Genomic DNA, 21,708 nt, shown 5'->3' on the forward strand with positions numbered 1-21,708 from the left:
CTTATAAAACCTTTTTTTCATTACATTTAGTTAATAATTTTTATTTGTTTATGCCTATTATTCGATTAAAAGCCTCTTTTGTCATGTAGTTGTGGAAACTTTCTAATACATTTTAAAATTATACAATATTTACTTAAAACAATTATGATTGAATACCTTTATCTAATTAAAATTAACACAAATTTAGCACTTTTATATTTAAGTATTTAAATTAGTTATATTCGATTTGATTTAACAGAGATGGTATATAAATTGGAACTGGAGTAAAAAGTGTACCATAAGCTGATAGCGCCAGAATGCTGAAAATCGCAGCATTTTTTTTTTCATAAAATGTGATCTTGACTCATTTACCCGCTAAACTAATTGAATTTAGTTTAATCTCAATTTATTTTCAAATCTTAATGTTTGTTGGGAAGTATCGACCAAAGATTGACATCTTTAGATTAAATGTTTATTTACAGGCCTGTCACACATTTTGTTCGGAATGGTTTCAATTCCGTAGTTTTTATTCCGATCGATTTCGTTCTAGGTTCTTCAGATTCCGTGTAATTTATTAATTCCAAAAATATTTCATAATTCTGTATTTCTGATTTTAATTTGACAGCGTTTTTCATATTAAACAAATGTGAAGATTTTGGTACAGAAATTGATTAAAAATTTTAGAAAAGCAAATAATTACAATCAAATATCAATTCCACTTTGAAAACTGAAAGTGGTTTCATTCCGAAAGAAATTTTCGTTTTACTTTTTCTGAAGAAGCAAAATACGGAATTAATTCCACTTTCGATCGGAATGGAATTCTGTGACAGGCCTATTAGTATTAGAAAAAACTCTTGAAAACAGAGAAATAATGGACCGATTCTAACCAAATTCAATAGGCTTAGTCCTTTGGCTTAGTATTGAATTGTTAAACATTGATTACGATGCTTCAAAATACGCGTGTATAAAAACAAATCAAGAAACCATGTAAATAAAACCGAAACTATTCAGACGTCAAATGACTCAAATGTTTGTCTTTTAAGAAACTTTAAAATTTGTTTTTTAATAGTAGAACTCTTTAAATCTCTATGTTCAACCACTATTTTATGGAATTTAGTAGAATCATTATAATGACAAAGTAATAGAATAAAAGTTTTTGTTTAAACTTAATAACATAGATGAGGAATGAAGCATGTTTGGCATCATATGTCAATTTTGGCGTAATCTTTATGTGTTGAAATATAATTGAAAAATCGATGTTCTGCAAATCGCACGATTTTGTACATTGAAACTGGTTTGTTAATTCGAAAGTAAAACGAGTAAATGAAAATATGTGAATTCGTTTTCAAAATGAAAACTTAGGGTTTATATTATACAGAGTTTTATTTTTAATATGCCTTTACAATTTTCACATCGGATTGATTTTCACATTGAAATACACCCGATGTGTGCGTGTCCCTGTTCTGTAAATCGAGTGATTTCAAAACTGAATAATTTTCAAAAACGAATAATTGACAATTTGACTGACTTCTGAAGTAACTAAAAAATCATGCAGAAATGAACTAATTATTTTTATAACATCTGACTTCTTCCCGATAAGCATTGAACAAACATTTTGCTTACTCAAAGCTGATGCATAGCTAACTCATTTACAACTGACTTTTATTTATGCAGAGATGGGCAATTTCTTCTTAGATCTGAATTCTTTTCAATATATAATCGTATTAAACTAACTTTTACTCACTCAAACTTGATGCAGAAATAAACAAACATTATACAGGATAAAAAGCAAATTACAAGCTAACTCATAATGTGGTTAGCTAAAACTTAGAGTGAGTTACTACTGACTCATTCTGATGACATTACATTGAAAAACTAAATAGCTTTTAACAAGTAAAATGTTGCTAGACAGGCTTCATTTACAAGAGTAAGAAGTTTTTTTTTGGTAATTTTATCCAAAAATAATAATGTAAATTGTTTGACATCAAAACAACTGTTTATTGCATATTTACAAGACCTGTTTACAGTGGCTTTTGGTTTTGCAAATTTGCTCAAGTGTAGTAAATCACAGTTTTATTTAAGTTGTTGCTCGATTTGCTACGATTTTGTGCAACTGTAGTTTACTAAGAAGACTGAATTAGATTCCAAAAACGCCACGTTTGTAGAAACCATTATTAGAGACACATACACAACAAAAACTTTAATTTACTTTTCAAATTTAATGTACATAAATCGATTAAGAAAACGAATCATTTTGAAACCGATTATTACTGTCGTTCTGTGTGTTGTTACAAATTCCAATTTGATAAGTTTCTTTTAATTTGTGTCACATTCATTATATGTGCAATCTGGTCTGTATTTTGGATGGAAATAACATACTTGCAAGTTGCAACACATACCAGATACTTTTAATTTTCATTTATTTTAATAGTTTTCAATATCTCAACATTATGCTCAAAATGCTGATATTCTATATCCATTATTGTTTAAATATCACTGTACATATTTATTGAATTTTTTAGTGTTCAGATTTTACTTTCGTTTTCAGATTACGCCAAAAATCTGCTTTTTTTGAAGACAAATTTTACATGAAAATATCTCAAAAAAGCAGGCAAAATATGATGTTAAGCAAAAAATATGCAAAAATACATTCTTCCTTCGATTAATTTAATTTCGTAAAATCGAGAAAAAAAACATTCCTTAGTCGGCCATGTTACAAACTTATTAAATGGTTTAGGTTTTTGAAAATTATCTCTCTTAGCCTGGACTATCATTCCTTATATATTTAACTAAGATGCTAACTCTTCACCGTTTATATTCTTGCTGTGTTTATACATTTATAAAGTCTTAAAATTTTGTTTCATAATTAAAACCATTTAAAAAAAAAGAAAAAAAGTAGTTTAGTTGTGTTCCGAAATTTTTTAGATTTTTAACAAATCTTATAGAATCTTTTATTTATACTTAATATACAGAAATAAAAATAAAATTTTGGAAATAGTATATTGTATATGAAAATATGACATTAACATAAGCCACACAATTCTAAAACTGTTAAATAAAATAATTTGTTTGTTTGTTTGTTTTTTTTAACAATTAATTTCAAATTTGAAATTACTATAAATTAAAGTACTAATTAAAATATAATTAAAACAAAATTGGGTCAATAATTTGTTGGGGTTTGTTCAAAAGTGCTTTACAAAAAAAGTAAGTGGACGTTAAAAAAGTTTGTAGTAAGCCCATTAAATAATATAAATCTAGGCAAGAATAAAAGTTGCAACAGTTTAGAAATTGTTCACTGATTTGTTAATGCAGTTTCACACACATGTCAAAATAATCGACATCTATGTTATATAGCCAGATTAGTTTAGTTTCTTAAGGTTGTTGTTTTTTAAAGTTCTATACTTTATTATAAAAAATTTACAATTTTTTTCTATACAAAAAATAGGAAAACATTTTGCCAAAATTAAATAAAAAAAAAATAATGAAAAACTAATAATAAATTAAAATATGTATGTAAAGAAGTTTTTGAAATTGTTTATCATAAGAAATTTAAAATTCTTTGATTGAAACAAAAATAGGAAAAACAAAAACATTGTCAATAAATTTACCTTAATAAACACAGTTGTTTCTAATTACTTTCTATATGTATATAATTTTTTTTGTTGGTTTTTTTTTGATTTTTTTGTTTTCTTGTTAAACTTACAACACCTTACGCTTAAACCCAGTTTAAACCTAACAACAATTATGTATATATAATATTATATAGTCTTACGTCTTCTGATCGTTGAACACGACTTTTGTTTGTTTGTTTTTTTGTTATTTTTTAATGAATGAAACTCACTACTGTTCTCGGTTTATGCTTCATTTTGCACCCGCTGTCGCTGTAGCAGCCATGGACGTCGCTGACGATGACGCCACAACTGCTGAGGCGGTTACAGCTGAAATTGATTGCACAGCACTACTGTCGTGCGTTTTATGTTGGCTGTGTGTGTTGGATATCGTTGAGTCTGACGCACTGTTGCCAACAAGTTGCTGTTGTGGTGGCTGTTGTTGTTGATTGGCAGGTGTAGTGGCAGCTGTTGGTGTCCCCGCGCCCGCTCCCGTGGCCGCTTGTGAGTAGTCTAACTTGTAGGCGCTACGTGTTACATCCTCCATGGAGGCTTCTTGACATTCACGGCCACTGTGGCTTTGTGAGCCACAATTGTAGCAGGACAGAGGTTTGTTGGCCAAACCAACCGTCGTTAGCGATGTGTAGGGAGAAGCAATGACTGTGGCTGCCGGTGTGGTTTGCTGCAGTTGTTGTGATGGCGGTGGTACTTGTTGTGGCGTTGGCGGTTGGCTTACGGCCTGTGTACTGACAACAGCTGCCCCACTATTGGTGGTTCTCAGCGTAACGGAGGGAGCTCCGGGCGGTGGTGCACCCGATAGAAATGTTATACCGCCGGCCGGATGATAAGCTGGATACAACAGCTCACCACCATTGGGCGGCAACTGAAAACCCGGCAGACGGAAAGTGTTGTGTTGTGGAGGCGGCATGCCGGGATTATGTGCCATTAGGGGTGGTCTGGCTGAGGTGGCTGCTAAATGTTGAGCAGCAGCTGCGGCCGCTGCGGCATGATAAGGATACGTGGCATTATATTGTTGCTGATGTGGTTGTAGAATCACCGAGTTTGTTGAAATGACATTTCCCAATGTTGCACCGCCAGCACTGGGGGAACTTATGAGTACGGTGTTGTTGCCCACCATGTTGTTGTTGCTCGACACCACATTGGCCGGGCTGCCAGCCGAGTTATTGTTGGTTAGAGAAGTTTGCATTACATTTGCGGAGCCGCCACCACCCATTAACATTTCATTAGCGTAAATGGCTTGTTGATTGGATGTCTGCTGTTGTTGTTGTTGCTGGGGCTGAGCATAAATAAGAGTGCTCGTGGTCATTACATTGTTGCCTCCCGCGGAGTTCGACGACAACATTTTTTCGGAACGTCCATTCAAACGAGTTAGACCCAATTGTTTGTTGTAGCTCAGCTGGGAAGGCTGGTGATGTTTTTGTGTTGGCTGCTGTTGCTGTTGTGTTTGTTGAATATCACCACTGCTCGAAGACATTCTCATGGCGGGATTTGTCACATTATTCATCATTAGAGTGGGTGTTTCGGGTGGTGATATTTCACCCGAAGAGCCAATCGATGAACCCGAATCACTGCCAGTGCTTTTATTCGAATTCATGCTCATCATATTACCTCCACTGCCGTCCATGCTATGGTGTCCGGATGAAGACATATCGGACGATGACATGGACATGTTTTGCATGGCATAGGTGAGGCCGGTATTTACGGCAAATGGACCTTGATAGTGTTGTTGATTAACTGGCGACTGCTGTTGCTGCTGCTGTTGATGTGGTGGTATATATGTGCCCGACTTTATTCGTGGATGATTACCAGATCTTGTATAGCCATTGCGTATAAGATTTTGTAGCTGATTTCCACTGCCATCGTTATTCATAACCACCTTTAAGTAAACACATGACATATTTAATACGTTAATTTAAAGATTATTAATACCCTCAAGCCAACTTACCTCTTGTATTTGTTTCATATTCTGCGGCATTATTAACTCATTAGACATCATGGGCGGCGGTGGCGTTGTCTCAGCCGATGGACGTCTTATATTCTTTAACGATGTCTGTCCCATTCTTTGCATGCCACGCAACTGTGAGTTATTCTGTTGCTGTGTTGTCTGCATGCCACTGTCGCACGATGAAGTACGATTTGGACTGGTAGCCCGACTACTAGCAGGCGACGACTGTTGACTTAGCATCGGCGATGAGGCTTGCGGTGGATGATCCATCATTTGTTGCTGATTGCCTGCTGTTTGTGGTGGTGGTTGTTGATGATATTGACGCATTGCCCAGGAGGCAGCATTGGGATGTGTTAGTATGGCGGCGGCGGCATTGCTGGTATCTGGAATGGTGATGTTTGAGGAAATCATGTGTGGTATTCCGTCGACAGTGGTTATTTGATGTTGCAAGGATTGTCCATCAGCAGTAGGTATTAACTGAAATGACAAGACGAAGAAAATGATTACATTAGGTGTTTCCAATTTAAAATTAAATAAATGAAATGAGTAAAAGTTTTAATATTAAAAAATAGTACTTTTTGAAAAAGTTATTTTTTTAAGCGAAAAATAAAGTTTTTTAAATTTAGTACATAATTTAAACAATACTTCCTTAAAAAGTCAATGTAAAAAAGTTATTTTTCAAAAAAGTACTTTTTTACAATCAGCCCAATTATGAATAAAAAAATCCGCGGGAGTTTGTTCCCCGGGAGTTTATTTCCCATTGAATTTGAATAGGAAAAATGAGAAAAGGGGGAAAAACTCCCGGGGAATTTTTATTCATAATTGGGCTGAATAACTTCTAAAAGTTGTACATTTAAAAATCTTATTAAATAGAATATTTTTTTCGTAATCACAAAGTTAGTGAAATGTTATTGAAATCATTGCATATGAAAGAATCAATGCATTTTTCCAGTTAAACGATCACACAATCAAACTGTGTGCAGTGCAGCAAGGGATGAAAACAAGGTGACAACTTTTTTTTTCAAATATGTTACGTTGCTTAATACATTTACTATTTGTTGAATTTAAAAGCTTGTTTTGTTTTTTTTTTAAACATGCCTAAGTCTAACTATATAACATTTTTTCGTTTAATGTGTATTACAAAATATAACCTTGTATTTATCCTTGGTATATTGTGATTAATAGACGAAAAGAGTTAAACTAATAAATATTTTATGAAATTAACACTTAAAAAACAATTAACGTATTTTTTTTGTGGAAAAACACAGATTTATCCTGTTAAGAACAACAGCAACGTTATTTTATGTATAAGAAGGTCATAACAAGTGCTTGTTGAATAGAATATGCTAAACTATACGGTCTAGAAAAAATTTGTAATATTGCAGAATAATAAACTTCTAAATTTGATATTTTCTAAATTAAAATTGTTCTTGTTCTGAAAAAAATTTAGGTAAATCGGTTATGGTTAAGACTTAAATCGTGAAGGTCAAAAGTCAAATTTAAAAATATAGAAATGTTATTTATTTTTGGGCCGATTTTGATGAAACCATAACCATAAAAACCATAACAAAATTATGATTTTATAAGTTGGGGGTCATTTTAACCCCGAGTGCCATTAAGGGTTAATTTGCATTCTTGTGCTGTTATTATAATCCCTAGAGTTTATGTTATATTTTTCTTAAGTTTCATCAAAATCGGCCCAAAAATAAATAACATTTCTATATCTTTAAATTAGAAATTTTAAATATTGAAAAATTTTACGTTTGACCTTCACGATTTAAGGGTTAACGTTTTCCAATTTTAGTAAAACTTTCAGAGTTTATTTAAAACTAGTTGATCGCTCCGGGTTCGCCCGGTAGCATTTACTAATGTTAGTTCTTCAAGATTCTCCAACCCACGCACACCAGCCTGTTCTTATTTATTTGCAAATAAGATATCTAAATTTGACTTGCATACTTTAAGGAGCTTTTTTATTACAGTTGACTGAACTCACAAAAAAAAGAATTTCCGAGTTTTACCCGGAATTTTTGAATTTTTTTTCTCCTGAAAATTTCAAATCGAATAAAAAAAATCAGCCAAATCGCTCCAGCCGTTCTCACTTGATTTATATACACATCTGCTCAAAATAATAGATACACCAAAATTTATTTTTTAAAAACGAAAAAAAATAATGGTATATTGTAAAATTATAAAAAAAATTCAGTCGATTTTTATTTATAGTTAAAAGGAGAGTAAAAAACAAAAACAAAATATTTCATAATTAATAATAAATATTATAAAGTAAATTAAATTTCTTAAATTTCGAAAAATTTGGTGCTCATAATAATAGATACATTTTTAAAAATTCTTATTAAACAAAAGCTAATAAATTTTATCTTAAAAAAATTAGTTTATTATTAAAGTAAAGCTAGTATCCAGTATATCCACCTTTGTTTTGTAAAACTTTCTCCACTCTTCTGGGCATACTGGATATCAAGTTCTGACACTTCTCCAATGGAATCTCGTACCATATTTTTTGCGTTTTCTCTCATAAATCGTCTTTATTTTTGAAAACTTCCTTCGAAAGCCTTATCTTTAATTCACTCCACAAGTTTTCTATTGGGTTTAAATCAGGGGATTGGCTGGGCCAGCTTAAAACAGGTACGTTATTCTCCAAGAACCAGTTTTTAACTAATCTTGAACTATGTTTTCGGTCGTTGTCCTGCTGGAATGTCCATATTAATGGCATATTTTCCGATGCATATGGAAGCATTACGTTTTCCAATATGTCTCTATACCCACTAGCATTCATGGTATCTTCTATTCGGAATATCGGACCAACACCATTCCATGAAAAGCAACCCCAAACCATTATGTTTCCCCCGCCATGTTTTACCGTCTTTTTTGTAAATTTAACGTGGAATTCTTTTCCTTTTGGTCGGCGTGTTGTTGTTGTTGTAGCAGCATGAACAATTTACAATAATCAATCTGGATGTTCTGGTGGTTCTGCATGTTGTTCAAGTCCAAGAAATTGAGCTACTTCAACAGGATGAGTCCATAAATCCATTGGACTGAGTGAAGTAGGGTTGGCTGAACAGTTAAATATGTGGAGGGTGTCATGAGGACCCTGACCACATGCTGGGCATAAGTTAAGGACGGCACGGTCTATGCGAGACCAAAAGGCATTAAGCCTGTTGCTCCATCCTGATCTAAGTTGTGCCAGAACGACTCTTGTTCCACGCGGCAGAACCTTTTCGGCGTCTGCTATCGGTGGTGGGCGACCTCCAAGTACGACATTCATACGGTATCCTGCTACCGCGGAATTGATGGCGTCTCTGTGAATGTCGTTCAAAGCTGTCATATACGAGCGGCGATCAAATGGATCCTGCACATACCTCTGTATGTTCTCCTCGTATTTCCGAAGGTCCTGTCTGACATGCCTCGGGGGAGATTCCAACTGTGTGATGTTGAAGTTTGGATGACTCCTCCGATGACATCCCAGAAGGAACTGTTGCGTCAACATGACGTTGTGTTCCTTGACCGGTAGAACCTTGGTTTCCTCGTGAAGGTGGTGTTCGGAGGTTATTTGAAGGCAGCCTGTGACGGTCCTTAAGGCTGCGTTTTGACAGCTTTGAATATTTCTCCACTGGGTATCACTCAACGAAGGTGACCACACTGGAGCAGCATAGTTGACCACTGACCGGCCAATCGTTTTGTAGGTAGCAAGCAAGGTTTCTTTGTTCATACCCCAAGTACTGCCGGCTAGTGCTTTGAGGACCTTGTTCCTATTTCGCAGTTTATGCGTGATTGCAGTGGCGTGTGCTGAGGAGGTAAAAAGGCTATCAAAAGTGACACCCAAGATTTTCGGGTGGTTCACTGTCGGAATTTGTACGCCGTCGACCATGATGCCTAAATTCAGTTTTACCTCCTTCGTCCAGGTGGTGAAGAGTGTTGCTGATGACTTCGTTGGTGATAACTGCAGGTTACGTGCAGTGAAGAAATTGTGGATTTCATTGAGATAACCATTTACCATACCGCAAAGCTCATCAACGTTGTGACCTGTTGCCAATATAGTACAGTCGTCCGCATACGAGATTATCTCTACGCCCTGTGGGGGCACTGGGAGTTTAGAGAGGTAGAAGTTAAACAGGAGCGGCGACAGGACCCCGCCCTGAGGGACTCCTTGTTTAACTCTACGGGGTTTTTAGCATTTGTCTCTAAACTCCACGAACGACTGCCTGCCACTCAGATAGTTCACTATCCATCTCTTCGTGTTGTTGGGCATTGTGGACTGCAGGATGTCCTGGAAGAGTGTGGCGTGACTGACAGTGTCGAAGGCTTTCGACAGGTCAAGTGCCACTAGGATAGTTCGTTCACAAGGCCTCTGCTGGTTTAAGCCCTGTGAGATCTGAGTGACTATGGCGGATAATGCTGTGGTGGTACTGTGCATTTTACGGAATCCATGCTGGTGACGAGCAGCTGGTAGTTGACGGGTCAGCTGGGGGAGGAGAAGAGCTTCGAGTGTCTTCGCTACAGGTGACAGGAGGGAAATCGGCCTGTACGATTGTCCCTCACTCGCGATTTTCCCAGGTTTTAGCAATGGGGTCACTCGACCCATTTTCCAGACATCGGGTATTGTTAAGCTCCTCACTGACAGATTAAAAACCATTGTCAGGTACTCGACTCCCCGCTCGCCTAGGTGTTTTAGCATCTGCATGGATATCCCATCAGGTCCTATTGCCTTTGAAGGCTTAGCTGTGTTGATGGCTTCTGCAACTTCAGTTGGCGTGTAAAGTTGTTGTGTGTCCGAGACTGGAAGATCGTGTAGTTTGCGGACAATACTTCTTTTCGCCTTGTCTCTCTCGGGGTGCTCAATGAATTGTCGGCAAAAAGCTCGCGCGCACCGTTTAGGGTCGGATATGATGGTATCTGCAAACTTAATCGCGACCCTATCATCCTTCTTAGTCGGATTGGAGAGAGACCGAACTGTGGACCACAACTTGCCAACTCCAGAACTTAAGTTGCAGTTCTTCAAATGATCCAACCATTTGTTTCGCTTGTCCTCATTTACCAACCTGCTGATATCGCGGTTCAGCTGGGCGATCCTAGGGTCGTCAGGGTTGGTACTTCGGATGTCATCACGCTCATCTGCGAGTCCCGCTGCTTCTGCTGGGAAGTGCGGTCGCACTACGGATATTCTACCAGCGGGAATGAAGCGAGCGGCTGCTGCTGTGATGGTTTCGCGAAACTTCCTCTCTGCTCGACTTTTCGATCAACCATTTTCAATTAGATTTTTACAGTCGATTAATCGAATCCAATAATCGATTTTTTAATAATCGACCTGCATTTTTGGGAACTATAGCAAATGACCCATATACTCTATAATTACGCATTAAAATCATATTTTGGAAGAGTATTATAACTCCTTTATGTTGAGGTGCTCATTTTATAAACCGTAACAGCAAACATTTGACAATTTTATGGAAGTTTGGAGTTTGCCAGTCTAGCTTTCTTTTTCTTTCTTAGAACAGTATTTTTCTGGCGAACCCAAATACAACTTAAAAAATTCCGCTAGACGTGTACGCAGACCAAAAGGAGAAAGACTGAATCCCGAGTATTGCTCATAGAGGAGGCAATGTAATGGTCTAGGATTGGTTTTCTGGTCAGGGATTTGGCCCAATTCATAAAATTTATGGAATTATGGATCGGTTCATGTTCCGTGATATATTGAAAGATGTAATGTTGCCTTATGCCAGTAAAAGGATGTCACTTATAGGGAGCTTCCAACAGGATAATGATCCTAAACACACCTCCAATGTTTGTAAGACTTGGCTACAGAGCAATAAGATTCAAGTTCATCATTGGCCTGCTCAATCTCATGATCTCAATCCTATTGAGAACTTGTGGCACATTGTTAATATGAAAATAAATCGTGAAAATTGCCGAAATAAGGATCGGAAATTTTCACGATTTATTTCATGCCGTTGAAATAGCCTGGGAAAGAATATCGCATGACGCCAGAAAAAACCTAATATCTTCTATGCCTAAGAGATGTGCTGTCATCCAAAACAAAAAGATGTCATCCAAAACAAAGAATTTGCAACAAAATCTTAATAAATTTTTTTTATATTATATCCATGAAGGCGTGCTTTAGTTCTGTCATTTATTCTCAAGCTAAATTTCTTTTTTCACCATAGCTAATGGTGAATGTGTTCCATAGAGCGAGGAATGGTTTGTGCGGTTCAGAAGTGGTGAAATTGACACAGAAAATAAATATCGCCCAGGAAAATTGGGAACAATAGCAATTGAAACAGAGAGACCTTGAAAGACGAACCCGAAGCGTAACAGATCCTACGTGAAGTCCGTCCAATCAGCCGAATCTACACCTAAGCCAAATATCCATGGCGCTAAGGTAACGCTCTGTATTTGGTGAAAGCAAAAGGGTCCTATCTATTATGAGATGCTGAAATCTTGCCAGACCATCACATGGAATGTGTGCCGAACGCAACTGATTCGTTTGAAACGACCATTAGTCGAAAAACGTCCAGAATATGCGGCCAGACATGAAACCGTAATATTCCATTATGACAACGTTCGGCCACATGTAGCAATACTTGTTATTTAGATTGAAGTGGTTGGGAAGTTTTGCCTCACCCGCTTTATAATCCAAACCGTGCCCATCCGACTACTAATTGCTTCGATTGATGAAGAATGCTCACTTTGGAAAAGATATTGGCATTATTCGTTCTTAACCTTAAAATAAGAGTAAGAAATATGGGATAAGGTCATATCTGATATTGTAGGTACAAATCTGTGTTGCCAATTTAGCCCTTTTCTGGCTAAATTTAGCCCTTTTCAATCTTGTTTAGCCACAAAAAAATTAATTTAGCCGTTAGCCATTTTTATTTTCATGTAGCCATAAATCAAAACTTTATTTATTTACTCTAATAATTTACTCTAATAATTTGAAATTTTTGGTGTTGAAAATTAGTAAAATCAGTTCAAAAAAATTGGCAGGAATATTATGACAAAAATCAACTAAAAATGTTGAACCAGTAAACAATTTAAGCACATACAAATTGTTGGAACTATATCTTTTAATTTTTGCTCAAGCATTTTATTATTTGCATCAAGGAAGCATTCAAAATACATGCTGTATTCTTGCATGGCGGCTCAGAATTGTGTTTCAACAGCCATAACTCTGTAACTTTTGAAACGATTGAGGTATTTTTGTATTTTTTTAATGTACATATAACTTCTTGAATGGTCATAAAATCATATATTAGACTCATAAATATAAGAAGTTTAAATAAAAACGACTACAAAGATTTAAATTAAAATGCCATAACTAATATAGAGAAAATTGGCGTTATTTGAATAAATTTTTTTAATGTTAATGTTTTACGCGCGGGTCCGGGCGTTTATAAAATTATATATAGGGTTAAAGAGAATACTTTTAACTTTATCTGGGCGATGTATTTTTTGAAAGAAAAATTCAGTTCATTATAGATAATAGTTTAGTTATGAAGATTTATATCTGATCAAATATAAAAAATTAACTTTTTTCCAAAATTAAATTAAATATTTATGTTTATAGGATGCCACACCCGTAATTTCTAATATTTTGACTAAATATTTTGGCTACCTTAGTTTTGATATGTTTAACTAATGCAAAATTTATGTTTTTGCCAATGAAAATCAATTCTGTCCGACGACGTGTATAATTTTTAGAATATTTTTTTTCTGCATTACATGAGAGGCATATTTGCCATATATTCACTTATTCTGCATCGATTTCGAAGTTATCACAAAGGATTACTTTATACATAATTTTTCTTTCATATAAACAATTTTCCCAGGAGCATTTTGCAGGCCAGGTAAAAAAAACGAGGTTTTAAAAACATCGGCATATGATATACTTGTAGCCACATATTACGTTATTTTAAAGTTAAGGATCAACATACAGGAATAAATATTCTTATTTTCTTGCATTTGACCGTGTGTTATATTCATACATTTTTGTTTGTCTATTCTGCATGGTACAAATGTTTCAAAATAAAAACTTTAAAAGTCCATAATTTTTAAGACATATGTATACCCAATTAATAAAAATCCACAGAAAAGTGTTACAGAGATCAAAATATAGTTCAAATTTTAGGTTTTCATAAAATATACGATTTAAATTTCTGGAATGATAAAAATTATTTTCGCAATTTTTAACGCGGTATACTTTTCATTATTAGTTCTCATTAAAAAAATAAAAATAAAAGAATTTTCATTCACAATTTTTATAAAGAGAAATTTAAAAAAAAAAAACAAAGAGAAAGTACTACATACTTAAAAATAAAATGCTAGATCGAAACAGGTGTTTTTGTTCAAAAATAAACAAACGAATGACTACTATTAAAATTATATTTACCTTTGCTAAATGACTCTGTGGATAGTTTAAGGGTATGGTACCCTGTGGCAACATTTGCATAGGTGTTGGTGCCAACAGTTGATGATGTTGGCCACTGGGATGCATTGCTGCATGCAAAGCATGTTGTTGCATAAAATCCTGTTGGGACGGTGGTGCAATATGTTGTTGCATCTGTTGTTGAGTCATATGCAGCGTCTGTTCGAAATGAACATTCTGATGTGAAGTGTGTGCTTGTGGCGGCGGTGAGGCCGTTGTCGAAGGACTATCGGCTACCAATTTATTCTCTTTAATTTTTTCAAAAATCTTCATAAACTTTAAATGCTGCTCGAATTCGAATACCGGATGATTGGCAGCCATCGTGTAAACAAGCAGCAGCTCTTTCAACGTATCAATGTCGGTCATGTTGGAGAAATCAAGTTCGCCCCATGATTCAAGCGTACGAAATATTTCCGTAACATTGGTGCGATTACAGGCCCGAATCAGTGCCAAATACAAAGCCATTTTTCGTCGCACCTTAATATCTGTAGGTTCACCTTTTTGGCATGCAATCATATCGGTAGCCAAATCTTGAGGATTATTAGCCCTCAACTCCATGCCACGCAATTCTTGCGAGTCCCGACGTCCTAACTCCTCCAGGCAGGTGCCCAAGAAGCGCAACTCAAACGGTAGACACATATTTAGTAGAGTACACATGGTGTCGATTCTCTTATAGCTTTCGAGGGCTTTAAACCACATTATCACATCGCTTTTACTAATCATTGCTATAATAGATCGCAACACTGTAACCGGGTGTTAAGGTTTTGCAAAATCTTTACTTTATAAACACAATTTCAACGACAAATGGTTACTTTTGAACGATTGGAACGAATAATATAGTTGTTGTTTACTTGTGTAGTAGTGTTTCTTTTTGTTATATTCCTGGGCTTGGATTTGTTTTGTTTTGACCAATGCCGCATCACTGTGACGCACTATTACGCCTTATTGTTGCAAATGACCGTTGGCGTCAAAGTGACAACGGCGGAGGCGTTACGTGTTCTTGTTACTCTTCTGTTGCTTAAAATTCAGGCCCGTTTTTTGCTTCGTTTGTGTTTTATTTTTTCTTTTTCACATTTAAAACCAACCTAAAAAGTTGGTTTGATATTTAAAATTTTTCATATAAATTATTTTTTATATTCTCAAATCTTGTAAACAGTCACTATATAAACAGGTTGATAACCACATTGGCCTTTTTTTGTATTTTTCTTTCGATACCGTATCGTGTAATATAGTTTCACAAAAAATTAAAATAATCACAAAAAGTCGTACGAAGAGCAGTAAAAGAAAAAGAAAAATTGCTACTCGCCACTCGTGTTTACTCGTTGTTATGTATGGTTCTGCTGCTGCTCTGCTGCTGTTTATGCTGCGGCAGCGGTCTATGTTATTTGTTTTTCAATTCTTTCTTCAAACCTTCAAATAGACTCAATGTAATTTCCCATAAGATTTTTCAACATACAATGGGCCAGGTTTCAAATCTGCTTTAATCCCATTTAAAATATACATGTTCGGGTGTAACTTTAAGTATGCAGAATTTTTGCGCCGACTTCGCTGCTGCAAACAATACAAAAACGGTGCTGTCACTGACTTCTTTTTATCGTTATCCAAAACTTGTGTGTTCGTTTATACTTCTTTTTCTACTTATTTTTTTCTTTTTGCAATTTTTTTCTCGTTGAATTTTTTCCTTTGCTGTGGTATGCGGTATTAATTTCTTGTTTATTTCAACTCTAGAAATGGTTAAAACTTTGTCTTTTCAATATTTATTAACTATTTAATGCGTTCTTTTTTTCAAATTAATTTTTTTGAAGCTGCACTATTTTTCTCTATTAAATTAATTTGTTCCGTCGTGAAAATCGTAAAAATTTATTTCACTCGACAATATAGAAAAAACATAGAATCAGCGTTGTAAAATGGTAGTATTATTTTTAAGGTTGCCACATCTGGCTCTCGAGCAAACACTTAACACACAAACGCTGTGTATTTCTTATGCACCTGATAGGTTTGAAGACCCCCTTTTGCTAAAATGAAAAGAACCGCTTGACAGCCGATTTTCAAACAGATTGTTATTTGTGCTGCCGTGTAAAGAAATGGTTTTGCTCATTTGAGCTGCTTGATGAGCCAGTAGTCGACATTTACCAGTTATTAGGTGCTGCCACTGTTTTCATTTACAATGCTACACGCAACTATGCACATTTTTTCTGAGGAAATAAACAGTGTTGTATTGTATGGGAGTGTTGAAAGTGGTAAATGTGGGTAGACATTTTAATTGATGATTAACAGGGCTGCGATTTCTATGCAAAAGCATATTTGTAGTTAGTAAACCAAAATCAATTTTGACTACATATGTACTTTTTCGAATCAGATGATTTGCAAAAAAATGTCTCCTTTCAACTACATAAATATGGAACTACAACACTGCAGTGTTCCTCCATCATCCAATGCAGTTACATATATGTATATCTTTTGTGACACAATATTTTATTATTTTTTGTTATATATTATATTGTAACTTCAAAAATTCTTTTCTTAAATAAACATATTGTTACGTGTTTTCCTTTTAAAAACGATGGTTTATTTCTTTTAAATAAACCGGATACTTTTGGTTGTAAATAAAAGCCGTTTTAGTGGTTTAAAATTTGTAACAACTCTTTATTTATTTAAATTTATACATTTATATTAAATACTTACTTATACAACCATGTACCGATAACTTTAAACCATTCATACACTCTGGTTATCGTTTTTTAAACATCTTCAGTAAAAAATATAAATTTTTTCCGCAGTCAAACTTCGTGCAATAATCAATTGTGTTTAAAAATTGCAAGTGATTGCATCGATTTCCAAATCAACCAAATATAAATAGAAAAATGACCGCTGGTGAGGTAATTGTTGATATTTCAGGCGATGGTGGTGTCAAAAAGGAAATCCTTAAAGAAGGTACTGGCTCAGAGACACCGGGTAATGGCTGCAAAGTGTCATTACATTATACCGGCAAATTGACCGATGGAACTATATTTGATTCAAGCGTTGGTCGTGGACAACCGTTTGAATTCAATTTGGGAAAAGGTGGGTTTAAATTCAACTATTGCAAAAAACCAAATTTCTAACAATTGCAATACTTTTGTAGGCAGCGTCATTAAAGCTTTCGATTTGGGGGTGGCTACCATGAAATTGGGTGAAAAGTGTAATTTAATTTGCGCCCCCAATTATGCTTATGGTGAAGCGGGTAGTCCACCCAGTATACCACCAAATTCAACATTAATATTTGAGGTAATTAACATAAAAATGTTCTATACACAAAAAAACAAACTAATTAGAAATTGTTTTGTTATAGCTTGAAATGCTAGGTTGGATGGGTGAAGATATTAGTCCAAATAGTGATGGAAGCATTGAACGTTTCATTGTGGAAAGTAGCGAGAAGAAACGTACACCAAATGAGGGAGCATTTGTAAAAGGTATGTAGATATGTTTAATTCATTAAACATACAAATTATATTCCAAAAAAAATTTACACATTTGGAATGGTCTTGTGTTATCATGCGGTTTTTGTATTTTTAATTAATTTTCAGTGGTTGTTTTTTTTTCTTATTTATTTTTTTTTTTTTTTGTTTGACCGAGGTATTGCAAGTAACCGAGTATTCTAGAACTTGTTTTGTTGAAGAAGATGGTAAACATGTGTTTATCTTTTGAAAATTATCGATAACGAATGTGTGACGTGCTGTGATTGTTATACAAAATATTACTGTAATTTTTTAAGATTGAATTGTTTAATTTTGTTTAGAATTTCTTATTTAAATTAAGGCAAATATTCAACTTTTGAATAATTTTATTTAAAGATTTATGAGGTTGCAATTTTCAGTAGATTTTTATTATTTTGAAAACGTTTGTAGTAATTCGGAATTTAATAATAATTTTATTCAAAATTATTATTTATTATCCGCTATAGTCCCGGTTTGGTTACTATTTAAATTAACTAGGTATTTCCTGAACTTTAGATTAATATTAATAAGCTGTTTTTAAACCAAATAAAAAAATAGGTTAACCAAAAAATTGTTTCACCAACATTTATTATACCCTTCACATGATTGGTAAGGTTGTATAAAGGTTTTTCCAATAGGGACTTCCGAACTTTGACAATTGATAGCGGCTATATTGTTACAGCTAATTAAAATTGTTTTATAAAAACGGTTGTTCGGGCAAAGTTCCGCTTCAACGGTGAGCGCTATAGGACGATAATTACCATCTTCTTTTGGCCTGAATTGGATAATATGAACATCAACGACATGTGGTTTCAACAGGACAGCGCTACGTTCCACACAGCACATGCCACATTGAACATTCTGCATGAAAGGTCTGACAATTTGACATGGTTACACTTTTTCTTGTGGGGTTTTTATTAAGTCTCAGGTATAAATAGTTTGGATCTGAGTCATTTTCACGATCATATATTACATACATAAATGCATCGATATGCCTTTCACACAAATAAAAAATTTCGACTATAACACACACAAACATTTGTTTAATTAAATTAAAAGATAGGAATCGCTTAATGAAACACCCTTTATAAACCCAGCAAAAACTTATTTGACTGAAACTAGTTATTTTTGTTAGCAATTTGCGAAAATTTATAGCGTCTCAGCAGTAAAATATGTAATTAAACAAAATATTTTTCTTTAATTTTACATTGTTTGTAAGAAAATACTATATAATATAATTGAAAATTTATGGTTTTTAGCTCACATTACCGGCAAATATGAAGACAAAGTTTTTGAAGATCGCGATGTTGAATTTGATTTGGGCGAAGGTAGCGACATTGGTCTCATAGAGGGTGTTGAAAAAGCCATGGAAAAAATGGCTGTTGGTGAAGTTTCTAGGTAAACCCCATTTTTTTCTATTATTAAACAACATTAAAAATCATATACAAAATTTATTTAATTCTAATAGATTTAAAATTAAGCCCACATATGCCTTTGGTACCAAAGGCAATGAACAATTTAATATACCAGCAAATGCCACCGTTGAATATACCATAAAACTAAATGATTGTGAAAAGGTTATGGACGATTGGAGATATTCGAAGGAAGAACGTTTTGAGCATGCAAAGATCTATAAAGAAAAGGGTACAAAGTATTTCAAAAAGGAAAACTATGCATTGGCAATAAAAATGTATAAAAAATCGGTCAACATTTTGACTGATGAAAACAGTGAGTAGTTTTGTATATTTATTTTTAAACCAGATAACACTAAAGCTTTTTATTTATTTTAGATGATGAAGAATGTAACAAATTAAGAGTAGCTGCTTATAGTAATCAGGCTTTGTGTTATCAAAAGACTAATGAACAATTTGAAGGCAAACATGCTGTGAGTTTTCATTAACTATTAGTTGATTTTTTCTCTAAATTATAAATTTTTTTCAGTGTGACGAAGCCTTAAAATTGGAACCCAATAACATTAAAGCTTTATATCGTCGTGGCCAATGTAATTTGGCTACAAACGAATACAAGGATGCTTTAGTCGACTTCCAAAAAGTGTTGGAATTGGAACCCTCAAATAAGGCGGCTCAAAATCAGATACAAATATGTAAACACAAAATTAAAGAAGCCAATGACAAGGAAAAGAAAATCTATGCCAATATGTTTGCAAAAATGGCAGCTGCCGACAAAGAGGTATAAAATACATTTGATTTTAACAATATAATTTTGTAGTTAATTGTAAGAAGTTATCAAATCACCGTGTTTATAATTACTTTTATCTTTTTGTTAATTAAACAAAAATGTAGCAGGAAATACCCGACGAAACGGATGTTCTTTCCAAATGCGGCGAATGGACTGATGAGGATACAAAACGAGAAGTTGATCGTGCATTCGAACGTGATAACAATATTGTTATGATCTAAATATTAAGAAAGTTTTTGAATTTGAATTGTAATACCAACATAATTACTTACATTATTGGGAATTCCATTAAAACTTCTTAATTGTATAAGTTAGTTTTTAAACATCAATATTTGATTACACTTTTTATTTCAATATGAATTATTGTAATGTAGTATAAAATAAAACAAAATTACATACATACTTATTAAAAAAAAACACGATCATTTTATTTTAGGTTTAGTTAATTTTTAGTGATTCAAATTCCAGTATTGCATCATCATCTTCTTTGATTTTTAATAATTTAAACTGTGGTATAATTTCTTGTTGCCTCAACCACAGCGGACTTGTTAACATTTGCGATTTTATATATTCGGAGGCTTTAAAGCACTGTGTACTGCAGAATTTTTTACGATCTGTTACGTCAAAGACCTTGTTGGTTGCTGTGCATATTTGATATTGTTTGGTGGGAACACTGGAAAGAAAGATGCAACAAATTAGACTTATATTTTATAGAAATTTTTAAAAATGATGATTTTTTTTGCTTTCAGTTTTTCCTTTTACAAAGTTATAATTTAAAAAAAAAGAAGTTTATGAATTTTATCCATTGTCTGTCAAAATTTCTATGGCGTTATATACGACGTTGGAAAGGTCTTTGCTATATCTATCATTAGATATACATATTGCCTATATCATCCAGATATAGATAAAAAATCTCAGACACGATTTTCTCGAATTTAAATTCCAAACTAGCGGATTGATGTATGAATTGATTTCAACAGACATATGGGCTATATTGACTTAACAATCTTTAAAAATCCAGAATACTTTATGAGTCGCATATGAAACATGTAGAAATTACAAACTTATATATACCGTTAACATTCATGGTGAAGGGTATAGAACAGTTAAAAAATTAAATTTTATCATTTTAAAAAATAAAATCGCCACAGTTGATAAATCATAGACCAAGATGTTTGCACAGGATGAATAAATAAAGATTGAAAGATAATTTAGTTTATGCAATAGAATATATACATAGAAAGGAATGTTAAGGAAAATTTAGCATTATTTTAGAAGATTTATTTCCAATAGCTTTTTTACTTACTTTTCCACAATAACATCACACAAAGGATATGAACAGAAGTGTAAAATGTGTCTTTCATCGACTACATCATCATAGTGACTCTGATTAATGTCTTTTAACTGCAAAACAAATTATACAAATTAAGAATATTATATTTATTATCAAAAACAAAAAACTTACAGCAGCGCACCTTTAATAAAAAATCATCTTCGGTGATATCACGTTCCAACAGAGACTCAACAATGGCCTGGGCTCGCGCATTACATTCCCTTTTCTTGCGTATAGCTTCCAATAATTGTTCCTTGCTAAGTGTAAATAAAAATGACTGCTATTTTTTTTTTAAATTGAACAAAACCTACCTTAATTGTTTAGTTTTTGATTTAGCATTGCTTTTTGTACTCATTTCTATTTAATAACTAAGTAATTGCAACAATAATGTTAAAAACAATTTCATCAACTTATTATTTTTCATTCACTTGTAAATGGTAGCTCACACAACAGAGTTGCCGCACCTAATCTCTTACTCAAGCATATGCTTGTCTTGGACATCTCTGTGTTAGAGTAAAAAAGCAACACTGTTGTTAAATTCATCTAACGTGGCATACTTTATTTTTCCCTTCACTTTTCGTTAGTTAGACAAGGAGCAACATATAAATATTACATTATATTGTCTCTTTTAGATGCATGTTCTCATAGAATAGATAAAAGTTCACCACGGTGTATAAGCGGGTTTTTATTCACCATTTGCTGTAAAAACAGCC

The 21,708-nt window shown here is 33.9% G+C and overlaps 4 protein-coding genes across 4 annotated transcripts; 1 reads left to right on the forward strand and 3 right to left on the reverse strand.

Moving 5' to 3' along the window:
* Positions 1-3,774: 3,774 nt before the first annotated feature.
* On the reverse strand, positions 3,775-15,922 carry LOC135950107 (uncharacterized). Its single transcript, XM_065499624.1, has 3 exons — positions 13,952-15,922; positions 5,554-6,030; positions 3,775-5,484 (listed from the first exon to the last, which is right to left on the reverse strand). The coding sequence occupies exons 1-3, from the start codon at positions 14,708-14,710 to the stop codon at positions 3,841-3,843; spliced, it is 2,880 nt and encodes a 959-aa protein (XP_065355696.1). The 5' UTR covers positions 14,711-15,922; the 3' UTR covers positions 3,775-3,840.
* On the reverse strand, positions 8,499-9,277 carry LOC135952631 (uncharacterized). Its single transcript, XM_065502643.1, has one exon. The coding sequence runs from the start codon at positions 9,275-9,277 to the stop codon at positions 8,516-8,518; it is 762 nt and encodes a 253-aa protein (XP_065358715.1). The 3' UTR covers positions 8,499-8,515.
* Positions 15,923-16,724: 802 nt separating the features above from the next.
* On the forward strand, positions 16,725-20,034 carry Fkbp59 (FK506-binding protein 59kD). The gene is made up of 8 exons (XM_065499626.1): positions 16,725-17,050; positions 17,112-17,254; positions 17,319-17,439; positions 18,723-18,861; positions 18,932-19,191; positions 19,254-19,348; positions 19,405-19,653; positions 19,767-20,034. The coding sequence occupies exons 1-8, from the start codon at positions 16,852-16,854 to the stop codon at positions 19,881-19,883; spliced, it is 1,323 nt and encodes a 440-aa protein (XP_065355698.1). The 5' UTR covers positions 16,725-16,851; the 3' UTR covers positions 19,884-20,034.
* Positions 19,974-21,435, reverse strand: LOC135950110 (putative RNA polymerase II subunit B1 CTD phosphatase RPAP2 homolog). Its single transcript, XM_065499628.1, has 4 exons — positions 21,307-21,435; positions 21,138-21,252; positions 20,969-21,066; positions 19,974-20,335 (listed from the first exon to the last, which is right to left on the reverse strand). The coding sequence occupies exons 1-4, from the start codon at positions 21,348-21,350 to the stop codon at positions 20,101-20,103; spliced, it is 492 nt and encodes a 163-aa protein (XP_065355700.1). The 5' UTR covers positions 21,351-21,435; the 3' UTR covers positions 19,974-20,100.
* Positions 21,436-21,708: the final 273 nt, after the last annotated feature.

The sequence above is a fragment of the Calliphora vicina genome, chromosome 2, assembly GCF_958450345.1.
Source record: "Calliphora vicina chromosome 2, idCalVici1.1, whole genome shotgun sequence".
NCBI classification, from domain to species: domain Eukaryota; kingdom Metazoa; phylum Arthropoda; class Insecta; order Diptera; family Calliphoridae; genus Calliphora; species Calliphora vicina.